Source organism: Rhinopithecus bieti, unplaced genomic scaffold (genome assembly GCF_001698545.2).
Source record: "Rhinopithecus bieti isolate Rb0 unplaced genomic scaffold, ASM169854v2 scaffold_6708, whole genome shotgun sequence".
Lineage (NCBI taxonomy): Eukaryota > Metazoa > Chordata > Mammalia > Primates > Cercopithecidae > Rhinopithecus > Rhinopithecus bieti.
The window spans coordinates 4,711,411-4,728,744 of NW_016806329.1; the positions used below are offsets into that span (position 1 = coordinate 4,711,411).

The 17,334-nt window shown below is 36.9% G+C and overlaps 1 protein-coding gene across 1 annotated transcript in view; it reads right to left on the reverse strand.

Annotated features, from left to right (window-relative positions):
• The window catches only part of PDLIM5 (PDZ and LIM domain 5), a 215,879-nt gene that overhangs the window by 18,836 nt on the left and 179,709 nt on the right, over positions 1-17,334 (reverse strand). Inside the window, 1 exon segment of the mRNA XM_017875510.1 lies at positions 5,421-5,595. Within this exon segment, the coding sequence (XP_017730999.1) occupies positions 5,421-5,595 (175 nt within the window).

Genomic DNA, 17,334 nt, shown 5'->3' on the forward strand with positions numbered 1-17,334 from the left:
AAAGTACATTGCCTTACTCTTCAGTTATGGCAGGTTTACTGAGGGTGTTTTTCTGATTTAATACAGTAATATATATCACTGTGTGTATATTTACTAATCACAAACACACGAACACACACACCCCTGTGCAATAAATTAGAAAGACTGAAGTCAGAGAGAGAAGAAAATAAACATCACATCAAATCCAATTATCTGGGGATTATAACTCTTAATTTTGGGGTATAGTTCTCTTTTGGTCTTTTTCTAAAGCACACTCGCTATATGTATTGTTTACTATTATATTTCTAAAATCAGTGGGATAAAACAGTGTCTGGTTCATTATAGGACCCTCAATAGATATTTAATGAATTAATGAATGTATTTCAGAATCAAACAGATGGGTTCCAGCCCTGGCTCTACTATTTAACCAGCTTTGTGACTTTGGGTAAATTAATCTAAGTCTCTGTATTCCCATCTGTAAAACAGGCATAAGAATATATCTACTAACAGAGAAGTCAGTATATGAAAAAGATACTTGCACATGCATGTTTACAGCAGCACAATTCACAACTGCAAAAATATGGAACCAGCCCAAATGCCCATCAATCAATGAATAAAGAAACTGTGGTATATAAATACAATGGAATACTACTCAGCCATAAAAAAGAATAAATTAATGGCATTCACAGCAACCTGGATGGAACTGGAAACTACTATTCTAAGTGATGTAACTCAGGAATAGAAAACCAAACATCGTATGTTCTCACTCGTAAGTAGGAGCTAAGCTATGAGGATGTAAAGGCATAAAAATGATACAATGGATTTTGAGGACTCAGGGGGAAAGGATGGGAAGGGGGTGAGGGATAAAAGACTACAAACTAGGTTCAGAGTATACTGCTCAGGTGATGGGTGCACCAAAATCTCACAAATCGCCTCTAAAGAACTTATGTAACCAAATACCACCTGTTCCCCAAAAACCTATGGACATAAAAAATTTTTTAAAAAGAATAATGTCAATTCTCTGGAGGTATTTTGGGGATCCAGTAGAATGATACTAACAAAGTTCTTGGAATGGGCCAGTTGTGGTGGCTCACACCTGTAATTCCAGCACTTTGGGAGGCCGAGGTGGGCGGATCATGAGGTCAGGAGATCGAGACCATCCTGGCTAACACGGTGAAACCCCATCTCTACTGAAAATACAAAAAATTAGCCAGGCATGGTGGCAGCGCCTGTAGTCCCAGCTACTTGGGAGGCTGACACAGCAGAATCATTTGAACCCAGGAGGTGGAGGTTGCAGTGAGCCAAGATCGCACCACTGTACTCCAGCCTGGGTGTCAGAGGGAGATTCCGTCTCAAACAAAACAAAACAAAACAAAACAAAACAAAACAAAACAAAACAAAAGTTCGTGGTATGATACCAACCATGTTCAATATATAATAGCTATTTTTATTGTTATCAGGCTTAAATACATATCTTGGTGTATAGTTTCTTTATACAAAATTGGAATCATACTTTAGAGTTCCTTATTTCATTTTTGCCATATTAATGTGATACTATAAACATTTCCTATGTAGTGGTAGTGAAAAGCATGAAAAAAATTAAAGTTAGACAAATCTGGGCTCAAATTCAGGTTCTATTATTTACTATATATGTAACTTCAAACAAATACATAACTTCTCTGTGCCTCAATTTTCTCAACCTTGAAGTGGAATAATCATAGCAACTGTCTCACAGGGTTGTCATGAAAATTCAGGCAAAATTCTTAGTGCAATATTTGGAATATGCTAAAAACACATTTAACATTAATTATTATCTGAAAATTACATTATATAGATGCTGCACATTTATGTTCTTTCTAATCTTTCACAACAGTAAATAGTGAAATCTTGGTCTCTGCCTTGCTTATGAGTCTTGGTCAATGTCTTTAGTTGTTTCCTTAAATACAAGGGCTAATACATTGATTGCCAGGAGGCCTTTTATTTTCAAGTCAAATCTTAATCAGTGGGGATGATAAATAAAACCTATAAATAAAGGGGTGCTCAGAGACTGAAATAAATGGTAAAACAAGCAAAAAAATTCTGCATGTTTTTCCTTGGTAAACTGAGATGGTGCTCCTCAGAGCAGGTTTGAAAACCACTGAGCAAAAAACAAATCAATCAGTTAATTTTTTTTTTCTCACTGGAACAAACAATGGATTGGCTGTATATGGTTTTTCTGGTGATGTACTGTAGGCAGACAAAACAATAGTAATGTGGCCATTTAAGCATTCCATATTTAAGAATAAATTCAAGCACTATAAGCCCCTTACTTCTTTCACAAAGATGTCAAGAAGCTGAACATAAATAGTTCAGTTAACTCCATGTAATACAAATGGTCATGTAACACTTAAGAAATAAGCTAGATTGTTCAAAACCCCATTCTACCAGGGAAACTGAAATACGGTTTTGGCTACAACTGCCTGATTTTCTATGATTCTCTATTATCCTCCTAGCACTCCAACAGTCAATTTATTCACAAGTATGAGTCAAATAAATGATGCTTCTATCATAATTTGACTGAAAATGTCCCATAGCAAACTTAAAGCTTTAACAGAAGTTCCTAAAATGTAACTTCCTATTCATTTGTAGCTAAAGTAATGTCTCCATCATACAATTTAGGCAAAATATCCATAAACTTTTCACAATTCAAATAAACCAAAAAATTTTCAAACTTTAGATCCAAGTAAGATTACGGAATTTTAAACTGAATGTGTTCTATAAAGAGACAACCAGTTCAGTTCTAACACTCAGATTGCTGAGGTTTTCTAAAACAATCAACTCTGCTGAAAAAAAAAAAAAAAATACAACATAAAATGTGCTTTAGTTTGCCTTTACATAAAAAATGGTTTTTGGCAAATTTGAAATATTGAAAAGCAAATATAAAACAAAACAATATAAATTAGTACAAACAATATAAATATATGGTAGAAAACTCACAATATAAATTATAAATTTAAACTTCTCCAAGCTTGCCAGGGTATAATAGTCTACACTGAAGGTATCAAGCCTGAAACTGCAGCTCGTTTTTAAAACAGGTGTCCAAGAGAATGTCACTTGATCTAAAGCCTTCTTGCTTTGGTAAGTAATAGTGACACTGAGGCCAATAACTAGAATTATGCTTTGACTAGGCCTCTGAACTGACCACAATTGATTCAAGCTGCTTAAGCATTTGAGCACCAGGCAAATGTGCTATGTTAATTACTGTTACATGATCTTGACATGAACTAATCCCCATTCCTATTAACTTCCTTAGTAAATGAAGTTTTAATGCTTAACTAATAACAAGTACTGGATAATCCAGAACAATATAACATTTAACAGATGAGGGAGCAATAAGTGATGGTTACTCATGTTAACATAACACATATTTATTTTACACGGCAGGCTGATTGTGCATTAAAATTGCATCCTAGCCTGGCATTAAATTTAACACCAAGGCAGGTAGGGGTGGTGAATGTAATTTCTACTTTGATCTTCATTTTCTCCATATTAAGTTTTTTAGAAGTGCCAGAAGTGGTGATTACATGATATCATGGAATTTGATAACTAGACAACATGAATCAGCAACTGATGTGGTATGACATTTTGTTAACTCACCCAGTAATTACTTGCTTACAATAGCATACAAATAACAGCAGTGACTCCTGTCTCCACAAAGGGTGTTTTTATCCAGAATATAGTATCCCTAAGCATAAGTCTAGGCAACCAAGTACTGTAACTTACAGAAGCCATGTTACAAGTCAGAGTTTGTTTCTATTTTATCGATATTAAACCAAAAATATAACAGCTAAATGCAGGTAGTATTAAAACATTGTTTTCTTTATTAGGATAAAGGAGCAACATACTAGATCTTATATTAGTTTAAATATTTCTATAAGACAGGACCCCATACTAATACTTTCAGGAAAATGACTAACCAAATTGACATTATGGCCTAAATGATGAATGGGTCTAGAGTCATGCGTGATCTATGCAGTTAAACATTTCCTGAATGTCTTCTGTGTGTTGAATACTGCTCTAAACTTTGGAAACCTTTACTGATTTTCCCTTTCTCACCAAAACCACTACTACCACTACCACTGCTGCTGGCTAATTCTTACTAAGCAGGTACTCACTCTGAAAAATACCATTTAAAGGAAAAATAACAGCTTACAAAATACTGTATTAAGATTCCATTTTTGTAAAATAATATCTGTCCTTATGTGTGAATGTTTTAAAAGTCTGAGAGAAAATAGTAATAGCAGTTACCTTGGGAGGTGCGATTATGTGTGAACTTTGTTTTTTGTTTTCTGTGTTTCTATGTTTTTTAAATGTCACAATGAAAATTGACTACCTTTAAAATAAAAAAAAACTATTCAATTTTGAGTGGCATACTGTGTGCTATGTTCTTGATACATATATTATTTAATTATTAGTAGGCTAAAGAGAGGGGTGTTTATATTTGACTCTTAAATGAAGTATTGAGGTTTCCTGACTCCATTTAAAATATTACCTAGAAACATTATGCTATAATTATGTAATAGAAGAGAAGAAAATGTAATTAAGTTTTACCTTATTCAACTTTAGAGAAGTCACTGTTTCAATTATTTCAAAGTAGGATAAATTTAAAAAGAAGAGAGCTTGAGAAATCACTTCAAAGGACGATTTGTTACTGCCAACAAGGCAACTCATGAAGTGCAACAAGGTCCTTTGGGTGGGATGCCTGCAATCAGCATTGGTGCCTACACCGCCTAACATTCTAAAAGCCCCTTATTCAGAAATACTGAGAGATCCAGTAAGGTGCAGTACAGTGCATTCTTAAGATCTCTGAGACTTTTTCTTCTTGTAATTAAGACATAATAAATAGATTTGGATAAAACATATTTTAAAGAAGCAGGTCATTACCTAATCTAACATTCAAAACATTTATGAATAGGTCTGAAGGTACCTTTCAGTGCTCATGTACTCAAAATTCCAATCTTCTTTTTCTCTAAGGCTCACAGTTATTTAATGTCACTAGTTATTTTTCATCTAAATGAATGTCCTCACTTCTATAATTTGTAGAATAATAAAATTAGGATAAATGACTTTCAGGGTCCCTTTGAGTCTTAAAATGTTATTATTCTCTGAAAGGCCACATTAATCACTTTTTCCTTAGTTCTAATAGGAATTGATAACTGATAACTAATGCAATTAGTACTTTTATTTTCACAGACCTCTGTATTACCTTTCATTAAAATAGATTCTAATGGATAGATATTCATATTTATCTACTCAATAATTAGTACTCTATAGGATTATGGCAAGAAAATTTTCACTAATTACATTACACATATTTCAAAATGCAAAAAAAAACAAAAAAAAATCCAAAAACCTAATATTGATATTAAGCACTTTCAAGAAAATTTCAAAAAACAACCAACCTGATGACCTGGTTACAGTGGGCGCACATTGGAGTTCGTTTCCCTGCTGGAATGTGCTCAGCTCTTTGCACTAAAGTGTCCTGGGCACTTGGCTGGGGTTGTCCCAAAGCTGAGCTGGCTGGTGCCACTGATCCTGAGGAAGTGGCGCTGTTTGAGATTCTTCCAGTGGAAGGCACTAGGAGTTAAAACAGAGAATCAGAATGAGAATAAGCCACAAATAAACTTTTCCTAACAATCAAATAATAGAAATTATTATTTTAACAATAATCTATTCACTTGCTATTCACTCACTCACATTTACAGTGAGGTTATGAATCAAACACTAGGCTGTGACTATGTAGGTAATAGGAAAGAAAACCAAAGATTCCAACAAAGTAAAAGAATTATGACAGATATATGCACAGAATGCTTTAAGAAAAGCAGAGTTACCTCTGCATTTTTTTTTTTTTTGAGACAGAGTTTCGCTCTTGTTGCCCAGACTGGAGTTCAATGGCACGATCTTGGCTCATCGCATCCTCCACCTCCTGGGTTTAAGCGATTCTCGTGCCTCAGCCTCCCGAGTATCTGGGATTACAGGCATGTGCCACCACACCCAGCTAATTTTGTATTTTTAGTAGACACATGGTTTCTCCATGTTGGTCAGGCTGGTCTTGAACTCCTGACCTCAGGTGACCCATACCTCTGCTTCTATGAGGAGATATGGTTAAGGTAAATATTGAAGGTGAGTTATTTCTAATTATCTAGACATCTCTACTAACCATTAATTAGATTTAATTCCAAATATAGTCACAGATATATTAAAAATCCCAATGTGTTGAAGATAACAAAACCAAAAATTAACTCACTATATTCTCTGTTCCTGGATTCTCTAAGTAGACTGTGCAACCAGTCACCCAGGAATAGAAGGCAGCTACATAAGAAGCATCCTTGGTCCTTCCTCCCTCTCATTTGTAGTAATAGGTCCCGCTGCTTTGATATTCCACACTGTTCTTAACTTTGCCTCCTCTTCCGTATTCTCATAATACTGTCTTAATTTAGATCCTCAATGTCACCAACCTCGACCAGCTACCAAAAATGTCTTGTCCTCCTTATATTCATCCTCCCAACTGCCACCTAAGACTAAAATCTGACCCAATAGCATTTAAGGATCTCCCTATTTGACCCCTGAATGTAGTCTCTGCTTACATGTGCTGCATACAAATGCCCCGTCTCTGCTTGCCCCACAACTTCATCTTAACTGCTGTTTGCCTTTCACTTTATGCTCCAGTAACACTAAACTGCCTCACTTTTTCTTGTGAATGGGTCTATGTATGCTCAGGCTATTTTCACCATCAGTAATGCCATTTTCTACCTTTCCTCCTATTTACCTAGTAACCACTACTTTATTGTTTAAGTCTCAGCCCAGAAGTTGACTACTACAAAAACTCTCCCTGAACTACATTTCTCCCCAACCCTTTCCATATAATCTGGATTAAATGTTTCTCTTCTGTGTTCTCATAATTTTCTGCTAATGTCTTTATTACTGTTTCTGCTATATTATTTCTGTGCCTTTCCTTCCCCTAACTAGATAGTATACTCCTTGAGGGCAGAAATTATGTCTTATTCAGCACCCTAGCAACTTAACAGTGTCCGGAGAGAATGAATGAATGAATAAATAAACTGGAATCAATACAAAAGTGAATGAATGAGAAAACAGTGAGGATTGAAACCAACACACGGCCTATTAAAATCTAACGGTAGGCCGGGCGCGGTGGCTCAAGCCTGTAATCCTAGCACTTTGGGAGGCCGAGACAGGCGGATCACAAGGTCAGGAGATCGAGACCATCCTGGCTAACCTGGTGAAACCCCGTCTCTACTAAAAAATACAAAAAACTAGCCGGGGCGAGGTGGCAGGTGCCTGTAGTCCCGGCTACTCGGGAGGCTGAGGCAGGAGAGTGGCGTAAACCCGAAAGGCGGAGCTTGCAGTGAGCCGAGATCCCACCACTGCACTCCAGTTTGTTTGGGCGACAAAGCGAGACTCCGTCTCTAAAAAAAAAATAAATAAATAAAATAAAATCTAACGGAATAGAAAAGGTACACATGAAAGTAGCCTAAAAGGAACAGCTTTTAAGAAAAGCATACAAATAATACAAATTAAGAGTGTATTTATACAGATGAATGTATTTACATAAATATATATATATATAAAAACACATTGACAGTATATTAAAGTGTAGTTGGAATTGGGAAAGATTAATTAGGATAATTGATATAATTCTCCCTCACTAGAATAAAGCCTGTTTGCAATAATGTGCAATTACAGATCCAGAAACCCAGCATTTATAGACACTTTGCACATCTTCTACAGTGCGCTGCCTGGCACTTGATCTATGAAACAACACTTTCAGGCTAGAGAGCTCTACTATTGCCCATGTTTCAAGTAAGTCAACTGGACTAGGAACATGCTTCCATTCTCTTAGACCCACACTTTCTCTTATAGAAATGGGACAGAAAAGTGCTGTAATATTCACTTAGTACACTACTTTCTTTCTTGTTACCTAATTTGCTAGAACAGCCCAACTCTTACCTCTGTGCATCTTTAATTTCTATATCCAGGCCTGATTTCTTCTGGAGCACGAAATACGTATTCTCAAGGGCATTTTCAACTCTAACACCAGTTATTATCTTTAAATTCAAGACATGTAAAATATATTTCTTCTTCTTGTACATATTACCAGCTCTTGCCACGAACTCCTTAGATGCTTGCATTCTCTCACTCACACAGGCACAGAACTCGGCCTCCTGTGTCCCCAAGGGTTAGTCCCTAGACCTTAAGAACTGTTTCACAGAAAATGTTTCTTTCTCAGGTCTGTCCTTCCTTTCTAATTCAAACCCATACTCTATCTTTTGAATTCTGGTCTTGAATTCCTCAAATCTGGACTACTGCAAGTCTCCTAACCACTCTCTGAGGCCAGCCTCCTCTTCTACCTATTCTGCTGATTATTTTTCCAAAAACACTACTCTGATCATATGTTCCTGCTTCTAAAATAAAGCCTTTGTAACTCATTACAAACTATATGTAGTCCTGAAAGTCGAGTCCCTCAATGAGCCCACTCCAATCTTCTGTAAAATCTTGTCCTTGCTGTTTCCCCACATATCACTGCCATCATCTTTAGACTAAATCAGTTATTTAATATCTAACTTGTACAATTATTTAATTCCATTTGAAGGCACTAGTCTTTATTTATTTGTTTATTTATTTATTTATTTATTATTTTGAGACAGAGTCTCGCCCTGTCACCCAGTCTGGAGTGCAACGGCATGATCTCTGCTCACTGCAAGCTCTGCCTCCAGGGTACAAACGATTCTCCTGCCTCAGCCTCCCAAGTAGATGGGATTACAGGCGCCTGCCACCATGTTGGGCTAATTTTTGTATTTTTAGTAGAAATGGGGTTTCACCATGTTGGCCAGGCTGGTCTTGAACTCCTGACCTAGTGATCTGCCCATCTCAGTCTCCCAAAGTGCTGGGACCACAGGCATGAGCCTTGTCTTGAAGGCACTATTAATAAGTCCTTACAACAGCCCTATGATTTTGGTATTAGTACCACTTTTTAAATTTATGAGGAATCTGAGGCAAAGAGAAGTTTAAACATCTGCCCAAAGTCACATAGCAAGTAAAAGTCTTGAACTTGGGCTGTCTGGCTCCAGAGTCTGCTCTTAAACTATGCTATAGCTTATTCACTATCCCTTGAACATGCCAGACCAGACATTGCCTCTGTGACCCTTAGCCAAGGAACTGTCCCTTTTTCTACTGCTACTCATAGTTTTCCCATTCTGTAAGGCCCACAGAAGTTTCATTTTCTTCTCCCAAGTCGTCTCTGACCACCCCAGCTAGAAGTAACACCCCTCACGTGTATAATTTATTAGTTATTTATCAATATCCTGTCAATATCTTTTCCTCCCTAATTATTAATTATTTAAAAATGAGTACAAACTTTATATACTTCTTTCTATCCAAAGCCAAAAATTGCCTTACAAATAAATGATGAAATTAAATGAAAAAAGGAATATTCCCAATCTCTCTCTCTCTCTCTTTTTTTTTTTTTTTTTTTTTTTCTTTTTTAAAAAAGAAAATAAAAGGGGGGATACTTTAAAATGTGGATTAGGTTCAGGATTTCAAATAATGGGAAAGTAACCAATTGGAAAATCTGAAAATCAGACCCCAAAGAAAGCTAAACTCTTTCATCTACCACATGCCTTTATTTTATCACATTATCTATGCATAAGCTCTAAAGTACTGAGTCACTGAGATACTATCAGCAATAAAAGAGTGTGGTAATTCTCCATCAGTCATTGTAAAATGGGACATAATCCACCTGGCCCATGCCTCAAGGAGAGGGTATATGGGGAACTAACTTATTTAGCATGAGAAGCCATTCTTAAACGTGAAACATGTGACTGTATCTCAAACACACATAAAAAGGCTCTAAGCTCTACCACTATTCCTTTCTTGGGAAGAAAAGCCTTGCTTTCTATTACTGCCCCATTTTAACCACTTTGGATATGAAACAAATTCTCACACCTCCATTTGTTTCTGCGTTGCTAGCACATTGGCCCGCACACAAAGCTACACAAGCTCTATTAATTACCAAGTCCTGAACATTTCCAAGGCACAGTTATTTCCCGTATGAATAAAGTGATGTTTCATTTCTTCAGACTGAATTTCTCACCGCTCTAGCACAGGAATGGGCAACCTTTGAGCAGTCAAGTGCCAGCCTCCTAGTCTCTACTCACTTGGCTTATGGGGAAGAGGGAAGTGTAAGAGGGTGAGGTCTTGGGAGAGGGAAAGCACCATAAATGAGCCCAGCTTCCATTATAATTTTGTAGAGAACTATACTACCATACAAAGAAAACCAGTCTTCCATGGGTACTACATTGGCCTCTAAAATGCTCCAAATGCATTGAACCCATTGCAAAAACCATCTACTTCTATGTAGGAAAAAAAAAAAAAATACACCTCTTTAGAGATAGCTTAAGGATGACAATCTACTTGTTTGTAATACAGTTTTTTTTTTCTTTTAAGTTCTAATGATAACATTAAACAGGAGCATTGAATCAGCCCTATTTCACAATCTAGGAATGTAAGTCACAGAAACTGTGACTTATTCGAACTGAATAATGAGCAAGTCAGGAAACTGTCACAATGAGAACATTAGGAGGAAATTAGTTCTTGACTCAAGATTTCCTTTTTAACCTTAAACTTAAGCAACTTTCATTAAATATTGGCTTCTTTTATGGCTAATCTCTACTCCCTGGGAGTTCGTTTGAAAATTACTTTTTTTTTCTTTTGTACAAAATACATTTCACCACCAGAAAACTAGAAATTCAAATCCATTAGCTTCTCTCCAAACCAATAGTGTTGGTAAGAATCTCTTTTGTTAACTTTAGAATTGCTATTTATGAGTCTTCTAGAGGTTCAGAATGATAACGTTCATATTTAATCTTTTCTTTGGATTTCCAACACTATGATAGTCAAACCTAAGATTACAATAATTACCATTAAATAAATAAACATAAATTTACTGGAAAACCTAGCAACATATTAGAAAACTTTCTCAGCATACAGTATATATATTTGTTAAGTTAATCCAGTAAAATATACCTAATCCACAATATACAGAGTTGCTAGAGTTTCCAGTAAGAAAATATTAATTAAAATCAATCAAGTTCCTGGTAGCACATGTGTGAATTTTTTGAAAACAGATGTTTTCTCACTGGATTAAGAATAAAGTGGGGGTTATTTGATATTTTTGGTCTCTGTTCCTGTTCATGACGGCTGTTAATTCTAAACCGACACACTTAAAAGACAGTAGTGAGGATTATAATGCATAGATTAAGCACCTGGCCAGACTGTACCTGAATAGGCATGAAATTAATCAGTTGATTCTTTGGTTCAAATAAAATTATCCAACTACCAGTAAAATATTCTTACTACCGACATACACTATGTGAAAAAAATACTACATTCTGTCAAACTATACTTGAAAACTTAACATAAGTCAGCTGGGAATGGGGGAAGATATCCCAAAGAACAAACTTAAACAATAACAGATGTTGCTAGTGTCTTCTAAGGCAGCTTACTCTGATTAGAAGTAGTGCTTCTGTATTGCTAAACCTAATCAGTACGAGAGAAAGTTTGGTGTTGGGAGATGAACTGCTCATGATGATACAAAAAACACATCACATAATGACGTCTCACCACCTCCATAGTACATCTTGGTCCAAGCCACCGTCTTCATTTCGTGGTTGGATTAGAGCAGTGACTGCCTATAGATCTCCTTGCTTCTACCCTTGCCACCAACACAAAAGTCAGTAAAAATGAAGTCAGTATATAATTGGAGGGTTTTGAACAGATACTCCTCTGCTCAAAACTCTCCAACAGTGACCGTTTAACCCAGCACTAAAACCAAAGGTCTTAGAAAATGTGACCTCTGCTATCCCTCTGACCTGATCTCCTGCCACTCTGTCCCTGGCCCATTATATCCTAGACACGCTGGCCTCCTGATTATTCCTCTGTACTGGCCAGCGTGCTTCTAATTCAGGGCCTCTGTACTTTCTGTTCCCTCTGCCTGGAAATCTTTTCCCCAGTTGTTCACATGGCTTGCTCCTTTACTTCCTTCTGGTCTCTACTCAAAGGCCATATTATCAGTGTACCTTTCCTGGACCATCCTATACAAAACAGCACCCCATTCCCCACAAAGCAGCAGTTCCTATATTCCTCAGCAGTTTCTCTTTATCTACAGCACTCATGTTATATTCTTTTTATTGTTTATTCTGTCTTCTCATACCTTGAGGTCAGGGACACCATCTATTTTGTTCATTGCTCTATCCCTACCACCCAGCAGTCCCTGGCATATTGCTCAATAAGTCTTTATTCAGAGAAAAAATGACTCCTGCACCAGAATTATTATCTTTCTACTAAAGGGAACCAGAAGTCTTAGGGAAATTGCTGATTCTAGGATTGGGGCAAAAAATGAATAGGGAGAGTCTGGAATGTCTTGTCAAATTAGAAAGCAAGGAAAATGTTAAAGACTCATAGAGTTGCATCAAAATAACTTGAATAAGTAGATGGGACAGTTTGAGCATTAAGAAAAATAAAAATAATAACTACAATGGATTGAAATACCTCAAATATAGCTAAGTCTATGAGTTTACAATGATTCTAGAATTTTTTTTTAAATCCACATTGCTTATGTGTAGAGGATGCTAAGGAACCAATTCATTATTTGAAAAACTAGTACAACTTAATAAATGGAAAATCAAGCTTTGTTAATCATTGTTTCATAATTGATCACGTTTCCCTAATATCCCACTCGCTCCCCTGCCATCTCTGAACTATTATGAAACAAATTCAAGATACGCTATTTAATCTATATTGTAATATAATCTCTAAAAGAGTACTCTTTTTAAAAACATAATCATAATGCCATTATCACACTTAAAAATATTCCCTAATATCACAAAACACCCAATTTCCAATTTTTTTCTGATTATCTGATCTTCAGTTTTCTATTGCCACTGTAACAAATTACTAATAACTTACTGGCTTAAAAACAACACAAGTTTATTACTAAACCTAACAGTTATCCTACACATATATAACTGGGTCAAAATCAAGGTGTTGGTAAGACTGTTTTTCCTTCTGAAGGCTCTAGGGAAACTAAGGCTACCTAGTTTTCTGGTTCAAAGCCCCTTCCACCATCTTCAAAGCCAGCAAGCACAGGTTGAATTGTTTTCACATAGTATCACTCTGATCCTCTCTTCCGCCTCCCTGCTCTTCCACTTTTGAAGGCCCTTGTGATTACACTGGGTCAAACCAGGATAATCTCCCCATTTTTATGGTGAATTGATAAGCGATCTTAACTCCATTTGCAAACTTAATTCGTTTTTGCCATATAACATAACACAGTCACAAGTTCTGTGTTCATGGACATCTGTAGAGGGGGCATTATTCTGCCTACCACACATCTCCCAATACAGTAATTTTTTTGTTTGTTTCTACTTTAATTTTTTTTTTTTTTAGAGACAAGGTCTCACTCTGTTGCCCAGGCTGGAGTGTAGATACATACATTTGAATATTTTCTATAGTAAAAGTTTTGAAGAGTGAATAACTGAATTGTTTCATGCTTACAACATTTCAAGGTACTGTCAACTATTTAACAGATCAAGAATATAAACCTCTGAAAGGATAACTAACTTGCCCAAAACATGTAGAATCATGAAATAAGGCAAATGTTTTCTGAACAACTACTATGTACCAAACAATGCACTGGCTCTACCAATATGAACAAGACAAACATGGTTTCTGCCCTTACTGAGTTTAAAGAGGGTTATAAGCCAGTAAACAGTCAATTATGTTATAGTGGGATAACTGCTAGAAAAGTGGAAAAATGCTGACTTTACCTATAGATATTTTTCACTCACAAGTTTATGCTAAGAGCCTGTAATGAGGCAGACGCTACTCTACGCATGTACTCACAGTGGAGGACAGCACATGTATGTTCAAGTTGGAGGCGCCTGTGGTCCATCCAGTACAGATCATTTATTGAATATGAGAACTCAGGAGAAGTAACTAAGCTAAAAGAATTGATTCAAGAGTCACCAACATATTGACAACATTTGAGTCTGTGGGGGTGAACGAGACTATTTTAGGGAAAGTACAGCATAAAAACAGAAGAGCTCCTTAGGCAGAAAGCAAGTAACACAAACACCTTAGGGACTGATAGAGAAGCAGGAGAAAAACCAGGAGAGTATGTCATGGAAGCCAGTGGAGGGGAGCAGAGAATACGGGATCCAAAACCATGTCTATTTGACTCCAAACACTATGTCCTTACGCATTAATTCATCAATAATTATTATGTACCTACTGTGTGCTAAGCTCTTTGCCAGTTAATGTCTTGATCCATTAAAATATGAAGTCAGAGCTCCTTAAATGTGATCTAAATCTGGTAGTATTCACTTCTGGACCAGTTTGGAGGAGGGGATAGTGATAGGTGAGGTGATTTATTTCTGCTATTTTAATTTTCTTACCGAGCCTGCTAGGACAAATGTAGGAAAAATGTATGAAGGCGTTATTTTTTTATTTTCCTTGAAGTCTCTAACAGCTTAGATTATCACTTTTAAGCCCTTCATGTATTCTGTAAAATATGAGTTTCTTAGAGAAATACTACTTATTTCCATAAACCTGACTGCCCAAAGTTTTTAGCCATTATAATTAATGGCTGCAAAGTTCCTGAAATAAAACATATGGATAAAAGGCTGCATTCTTCACGTTTTGAGAAACATTTAGGAGAATTTATATAAATTGCTTTAGAAGAGAAATGTGACCAGCAATCACTGCACTTTGGGAAACTGAGGCAGGAGGCTCACTTGAGGCTTGGAGTTTGAGACCAGCAACACAGTGAGACCCCCATCGCTACCAAAAAAAAAAAAAAAAAAACTTTGGCATGGTGGCACGCACCTATAGTCCTAGCTACTCAGGGGTGTGAGGCAGGAGGATAACTTGAGTCCAGGAGCTCAAGGTTGCAGTTGGCTGCGATCACATCACTGCACCCCAGCCTGGGCAACAGAATGAGAAACATAATTATAGATCTAATACTTTTGCTAAGGACAAATAGGCTTAAAGTACTATATCTATTTTATTGTACAAACTTCATATCAGTGTGAATACTTCAACTACTACATTTGGATTAAGGTAAAGCAGCAAAGAAAGTTATGGGGACAAATCTAGGAATAACCATAAAATACATTTTGATTCCTTATTTTAAAAATCCTGTAATACTTCATTCTCATTAAATCAGAAGAAAGGCTGATATTGAAAATATCAATGGATACTAGGTCGGGCACAGTAGCTCACACCTATTATCCCAGCACTTTGGTAGGCTGAGGTGGGCGGATCACTTGAGATCAGGAGTTTGAGACCAGCCTGGACAACATGGCAAAACTCTTGTGTCTATGAAAAAATACAAAAATTAGCCGGATGTGGTGGTGTGCATCTGTAATCCTAGCTACCAGAAGGCTGAGGCAGGAGAATTGCTTGAACCCAGGAGGCAGAGGTTGCAGTGAGCCCAGATCGCGCCACTGGACTCTAGCCTGGGTGACAGAGGGAGATTCCGTCTCAAAAAAAAAAAAAAATTCAACGGATACTAATACTCCCCCTGATAAAAGACAAATGTTGACAGCCCCAACAAGGCAGAGATCATACGTGAGATTTTCTGGTGTGAAAAACAACTGGCTCAACTGCAAGAGGTGTTCTTGTTAAAAACACTGAGGCTAATGTTGTGCTTGTATAAATAACTGGGCTACATCAAAGTGGCACTCTTGGGGAGATAAAGTATTATAATTCAACATCTCAGGAAATACGTTCTCAATGGTATGGTAGCAATTTTACACATACTAAATTGGGTAGCAGTCATGGCAACATGCTTGCATACTATTGTGTGCAGCAAGTGCTTTCTTCTCTGCCCCTTCCCCAGCCATCTCAAACAGATGGTGGCCAAGAGAAGCACAGAATATGTGCATTTTGTCTGTCAAGCTCCTTATGTTGAAAGCCTAAACAACAGTCTACTCTTCATAATCCAGGCATGAAATCATATCCAACAGAAATGGAGAAAGTTAAGCCAAGATCTGGGATCAGAGGAAAGCACATTCTGGAGACGTTTGTGCAATTTTTAAAATATGAAATCAAGGACTTTTTTTTTTACTCAGTGATTAAAAGCAAATTGGACAGATTAAACTATTACCATTTCTCTAAGCAGTGGAGAATGCTGGTATGTACACTAGAAAGCACTGGAACAGGTGCAACCAAGGCTAAGTATCAAATATGTCCACATCTTCAGGAGGCTTCAGGAGGCTAGCTTCTTCCATTAGCCAAGCAGCCTTTCAACTTTAAGAACCCAGATTAAGCTGGATCTACAATATCTTAATTAAAGTGAGTGTGAGGACTTGGATTATGTTCAGTTCTTTTTTTAATTTCTTATATCATACATAATCAAAATTCAGTACACATCGACTTGCCTTTTTGTCCTAGCTGATCTTATATAGAAAACTTCCATTTGGTCAGAGACACAAGTAAAAGAGACCCAGTATGTACCTTGAAGATAAAGATATGAGATCTTAACATATCTGGTTCTACCAGCATTCAATTAAGTCAACAAATTATTTATCACAATATACACAGAATTTTCTTTCTTTCTTGTTTTTTTTGAAACTAAGTCTTGCTCGGTGCAGTGGCACGACCTCGGCTCACTGTGACCTCTGCCTCCCGGGTTCAAGCGATCCTCCTGCCTCAGCCTCCCAAGTAGCTGGGACTACAGGCATGCACCACCACACCCAGCTTATTTTTGTATTTTGAGTAGAGACAGGGTTTCACCATGTTAGCCAGAATGGTCTCAATCTCCTGACCTAATGATCCGCCGGCCTCGGCCTGTCAAAGTGCTGGGATTACAGGCATGGGCCACTGTGCCTGGCCCAGAATTTTCTAAATCATATTAATATCACTGTTCCATTTTCCACTTAGAGTGGGAAGACAAGCCTATGCTTTTATTGTAGGAGGCCAATGTGTTTCATTTTCTTAAAAAACAAAAGAAAAGAAAAGTGCCTTCTACTGGTTTGGACGAGCAGGAGCCTATTATATCTTGCATGTAAATGCATTTAGGGTGGAAGTAGTAGGGAGGGATTTAAAGACAAGTTGCTAAACATGAAATGGCCTGTGATTTAGTTGAATTGTTTGTGTTTTCAGTTGTATTTCTTTGTTCCTTTTCATTGAGGCGGGAAGTACTATAAAATGTCTTTACTATGAATGTACTACTTCATATTAGCATTACAGTGTTTTTTCCTACTATAAAAATCTTTGTTTCCTTTCAGTGTGTTAAGC